The 5,545-nt window shown below is 28.0% G+C and overlaps 1 protein-coding gene across 1 annotated transcript in view; it reads left to right on the forward strand.

The window, feature by feature from the left end:
• The first annotated feature begins 2,999 nt into the window (after window positions 1-2,999).
• The window catches only part of LOC100164704 (receptor expression-enhancing protein 1), a 5,707-nt gene continuing 3,161 nt past the window's right edge, over window positions 3,000-5,545 (forward strand). The window contains exons 1-2 of the mRNA XM_001948207.5: window positions 3,000-3,516; window positions 3,622-3,694. Coding sequence (XP_001948242.1) covers window positions 3,485-3,516; window positions 3,622-3,694 — 105 coding nt within the window. The 5' untranslated portion in view covers window positions 3,000-3,484. The remainder of the gene's footprint in view (window positions 3,517-3,621; window positions 3,695-5,545) is intronic.

Below are 5,545 nucleotides of genomic sequence, written 5' to 3' on the forward strand. Positions count from 1 at the left end.
AAGATAGAAAGTTACCTCCTTAAAAAAAAAAGTAACTCGCTAAGTAACTTAGTTAAAAGTAACTTAACTTTAACTTTTTAACTCGTTAATGCCCAGCCTTGGTAATAAGTATATAAAATAAAATAATGAAAAAAGGGATGAGGCATACATTGATTAATTATAAGATTATATTTTAATCAATGGGCATACTACGACGCAGAATGTACAAATAAAATCGAAAAATAACTAGAACTTTAACAATGCAATGGAATTTAAAATATGTTAAATTATATTAAATAATTATATAATGTTATTTTATAGGTCACTATTAAATTTATAATTAAATCTACACTATTAAGTTTTACACCCGTTTTACAATCATAGTTTAAACCTTAGTTATGCTTAACCCACTGATTTTACCGGCCGAATTTGGTGGTTTAACCTTAGTTTAACAATTTCTAATACGGACACTAAGAGAATTCAGTGCCAGTTTTTAACATTTTATCCAATTCTATAAAATTTGAAAATTGTATTTTATATTTTAGCTGCCACTTGCCAGTAATAATACTTTTCCATTAATCTTCTGTCAGATACCTATTAAGGAGTCAGTATCATGTACTGACTCCTTAATAGGTTACTATATTCACAAAAATAATCACAGAAAAAACTTTCAGGCCTCATAGAATTGTCGGATATCGATAACTGTTTCTTTTTATCTGAAAGAAGAAAACTTCTTCAAACAGCATTGAACTCAGATATTTTATTGTATTTCAAATGGTATAAAATACTATATAAAAAAAATCCTAGTTGTTTTTTTTCAAAGACATAATAATGGTTGTAAAATATTTAAAAACATAGTTCAATGTGGTTTATACTTTATATTCTGTAGAATATTACACTCTATTATAAAAAAAAAAAACCAAATTTGGTTGATTCTATAGGACAAGATCACTATTTACTTGTGAGGACAAAATTACTTTAGCACCGGGCGACTTAATTCTTTGTTAACTCTAAAATGTCTATGATAATATATTAGGTAGGTAATACGGGCTTTTGAATTTTGACATATACACTGAACTAGGTAGGAAATATAATTAAAATATACAATTTAAGTTTACAATGTATTAAACCAGTAATTAATATTAACAACGCAATTGGTCATAACTCATAGCCCATAAGTTTAAATCATAAAGTACCTTTTTTTTTTTTTAATCATCTTTTATTTTATTTAAAAAATATATATTTACAATCTATACAACAAGGTATAATACGTAAGTGTGGTGACATAAAATTATATATTTGAAATAATAATATTAATTGTAGAGTAGGAAGGTTCCCAGCAGTGCCTCTTAATAATAATAGTATAGTACCTAAATAATAAGTAATAACTAATATGGTATAGGTAAGTACATCTACTATCTGAGCAATTGGGATTAAAAAATTTGGGACTTTAGAGTTACGGATCAGCTAAATTATCAGTCATAAAAAAACAATATTTGTTAAATAAAATACTTAATACCTACTTATTTGAATTTTTTTTTTTTAAAATACAGAACAATTTATTAATTATATTCAGTTAGTTTTTGCCGAGTCAAAGTTTGTAAAGCATCTTAAGCGATCTTAAGTCAGTCTTATGTACTATACGTCTATACTCTAATGTTATTATTTTAACAAATGTAGAAATTAACACAGATGTTGGCTGTTTTTATTATAATATTACTAGCTGAACCCATGCACTTTGTTGCCCGTAAAAATTAGCAACTCTTAAAAAAATTATGATTGTTCAACTTTTTTTGGGTTTAACTTGCTGCAGTAAGTGTAACTCGGCCACCCTGGTAGGCGATGTTCAATAATTTGATTTGATGTAAGCTTTTACCTGACATGTCCGAATAACCAATAATAATAACCAATAACCAATAATTTCTACTGTAAACTGTAACCAATGGCAACTATTAATAAATAAAAATAAATTTCCAATTTCTATCGTGAACCTCAATATCTCTGTTTGAGCACCTCTTTAAAATGCGAATTTCAGCAAATCCTTTCTTATTGCAGGGTGATAATATGAGAAGAACCTCTATTCCAAATTTCAAGTTCATGCGTTGAGTAGTTTTGGAGATACAGCGATCAGTGAGTGAGTGGTATTTGGATTTTATATGTATAGATAGATTACCTAAAAATTGTTTTTTATTTTATTAAAAAATTAAAAATTACAATACACCTTTAAAATTTATATCAAAAGCGTTTAACCAGTAAGCAGTGCTTTGCAGAAAAGTGGTTGACACTTGAGTTTGAAAACAACTTTAACTTCCTAAGCGCAACTGCAAAGTTGAGTCGACCGAATCAAGTGTTCACGTCAATTTACTATTTAATAAGTGTCTCTCAATTTCTCATTATTCTCAGTTGTTAGTAGTATAGTTAATTTACTATCAAACTTATTGTATTATAATATTCATATCACGATTAATGATATTATCACGAAAAGGTTAATATTATATTAGTTCGTGGCAAGATATTTTATAAATTATAAAGTTCTTTATTACGTGGTCTGTCGCCAAGGTATATACCAGCTGCTGCTTGTCCGTCGCATAGATATTATCATTGAACTATATTATAACGCTCACAGTATCACTAATGTAAATAAAACCGAGCGAGTTTGTTAGAAAGAGATAGAGAATACTTCAACCATAATTAATGTAGTCTACTACCGTCAATTTCAGCTTTTTGTGGTTTTCTGCTTCTTATTAAATTTGTTCAATGGATATTATAATAGAATGGATAGGCCATTAATTATGATAATCTTACGGCAACGAATATTAAATTATAGAGGTCTTATCACAAATAAATTGATGTATAAATATATGATAAGACTTCTGCTAGAATGAGAGATAATAATAAAAATAGTCTTTCTCTCTTCCACATTCGGGCATGCTATGACCATCTATGTTGTTATTATGGACATGGCATATCCATTCTTTATATCTATGGTCCGTCGTGGATATTATGAAGATATTATTACGATAAGAAAAAATTACTATCAAACGAGAAAACACCAAAACCATACTCTTACCTTACTCTGAGTTTAAATGTTTAAGGTCCATGACCAAAACAATAGCAGTGATAGTTAATTAGGTGGCCAATAGGATTATTATATTTTTTTTCTTGGATACAAATTATTACGTGAGTAGATTGTGTTTGCTCGCGGATCATTATGTTTTGAAATCCATTACCTTATATAGTAATAGAAACGTATATAATGAAAGAATTGTTATGTAGTATATAGTACATAATAATATGTAACAATTTAATTTCTCGATCGTTAACAATAAATAATAATAAATTAAACTGTATACTTAAAAATGAATCTGAACAACTCGTTGTTAGGCAGGTCCATTACAAACAGTATATAATAAACAACGTTATCTTCTAAAACAAGCAACAAAAATTTGACAAACAGTTAGTTAATCCATGTTCTTATTAAATTATTCATACAGTTTTGTACAATATGATACCAGGAGCTGTGTGCAAAGCATTAACGTAAGTCAATTTTGAAACAATTGGTTGTTAATTATTATTAATATAATTTTTATTCTTATATATATAATATTATATACTATGTAAATATATTGTTGTTATTTATAGACTTTTATTTGGTGTAATGTATCCAGCATATGCATCATACAAGACGGTGAAAAACAAAAATGTGAAAAATTATGTAAGACAATGTTTAATATACTCTTAACTTATGAGCAAGGCTTAACTTATTTGGAGGGTCTATTTATTTTGTTATCTTTATTAATTAAATTAATTTAAAAAAACTTATATCTATTAAAAAAAACTATAATTTACTGATGGCTTAAGAGGACGTAATACCCGTATATGTTCACTCCGTCTTACAAGTGCGTAACATAGTGAATTTTATGTCCAGCAGAACACGTGTAGCTCCGTTAGTTTAAAAATTAGATTGAATTGACCTCTTATAAAATCTAAAGGTAAGATTATTATTTAGGTAACATCATGGACTTTCTATTATATTTTAATTTTAAAGTGCGTTATGAGTATTTTAAAATTGTAAATTGGTTATATATCTTAAATTACTCATAACTCGCTTTGAAATTAAAATATAACAAAAAGCCCATGAGGTTGCTTAGATAATAATCTTACCTTTAGATTTTGTAAGAGGTTAATTCACTCTAATTTTTAAATTAATGGAGCTACACATGATCTGCTGAGCGTAAAATTTGGTATGTCACGCACTTGTAAGACAGAGACAACACATGCGGGTATCACATCCTCTTAAATATGTTTTTTTGTAGGTATTTACAGAGTAATTACCCAAGCATGCTCATTACTCATCCCTATTTTATTCCTTTAATTAATTATTTTATTCAAATTCTGATTTAAAAAATGTCTACACACTGATGAAATAAAGACTATATTTTCATTTTCTATAACCTCCCTTTATTATTATAAGCGTGTGCACAAGTGGTGGGGTGGGAGGCAGCTACTCCTTCTGTGAGTTAAACTTTTTAAAATATAAGGCAATCTTGAAACATGGCTGATATTAATCAGAAAATTCATTAACTGAAATTATCTTTAAAAATATAAAAATAATTAACAAGGATAATGTTACCAAAAATCCCCTTTCATAAAAGTCTGCCCATGCCTTAGTTTATTATTAAGAGGACGCTATTATACATATTATGTTGTTGCCATCTTACGAATGTAAAACATGGCAAAAACTGTTATGGGAAACTAAGAACCACTCAAGTACTCAGAAACAACTCGTTCGAAATTAGATTTAGATGCATCAACAATTTTAAAAAAATCATCACATTAACAATTCAGAGTAAAAGAGTGGTCCTTTTTAAATATATATGTTTACATTTTTCCATTTTTCATCCAACTCCTTGAATTAAATAAAAATTTTCTTCAGTGATTGAAAAAATAGTATTCAATTGTAATTTAAAACTCCAAAAATCAAATATTTTGAAAAAAACGCATTAAAATGGGGGAAAATGGGTTGATTTACCCTGTATAGGTAACGTTTGGTTATTAACTAATATATTTGATGATAGAATATGAATGTATTAGAAGTTTTCATAATTACCACAGTGAAAGTTTTGGGTGGTCTAATTTTATATTTAGAATTGCTTTACACTCCTAGTTACACCAATAAATGGATTTTGTAATATACTAGTGAGTTGTGTTTACTAAAGTGCGTTTCATTATAACTGCGACTCGACGCTAACGCACCTCATGATGTCTAAATCTAGAGCGTAAAGTTGCGTGGCAAATTTCAAATTGATATTGAATATTTTACACATTGTTTTTTGATCATAGTTTGAAAACCCTGGTTTGAGACAAAACCACCACGGAGCGCGTTAGCGTCGAGTTGCAGTTATAATTATAATTCATAATCACAAGTTATTGAATTTCTATGTTTTTACTAACATTATGCATCTTAATTTGAGCATGACATCCTGAAATCACATTCTTCAATAAATCAGTTTACATACACTACAGTTTTTATCATATTTAAACTCAGACTAAGGCTACAAAATAC

The sequence above is a fragment of the Acyrthosiphon pisum genome, chromosome X (assembly GCF_005508785.2).
Source record: "Acyrthosiphon pisum isolate AL4f chromosome X, pea_aphid_22Mar2018_4r6ur, whole genome shotgun sequence".
NCBI lineage: Eukaryota > Metazoa > Arthropoda > Insecta > Hemiptera > Aphididae > Acyrthosiphon > Acyrthosiphon pisum.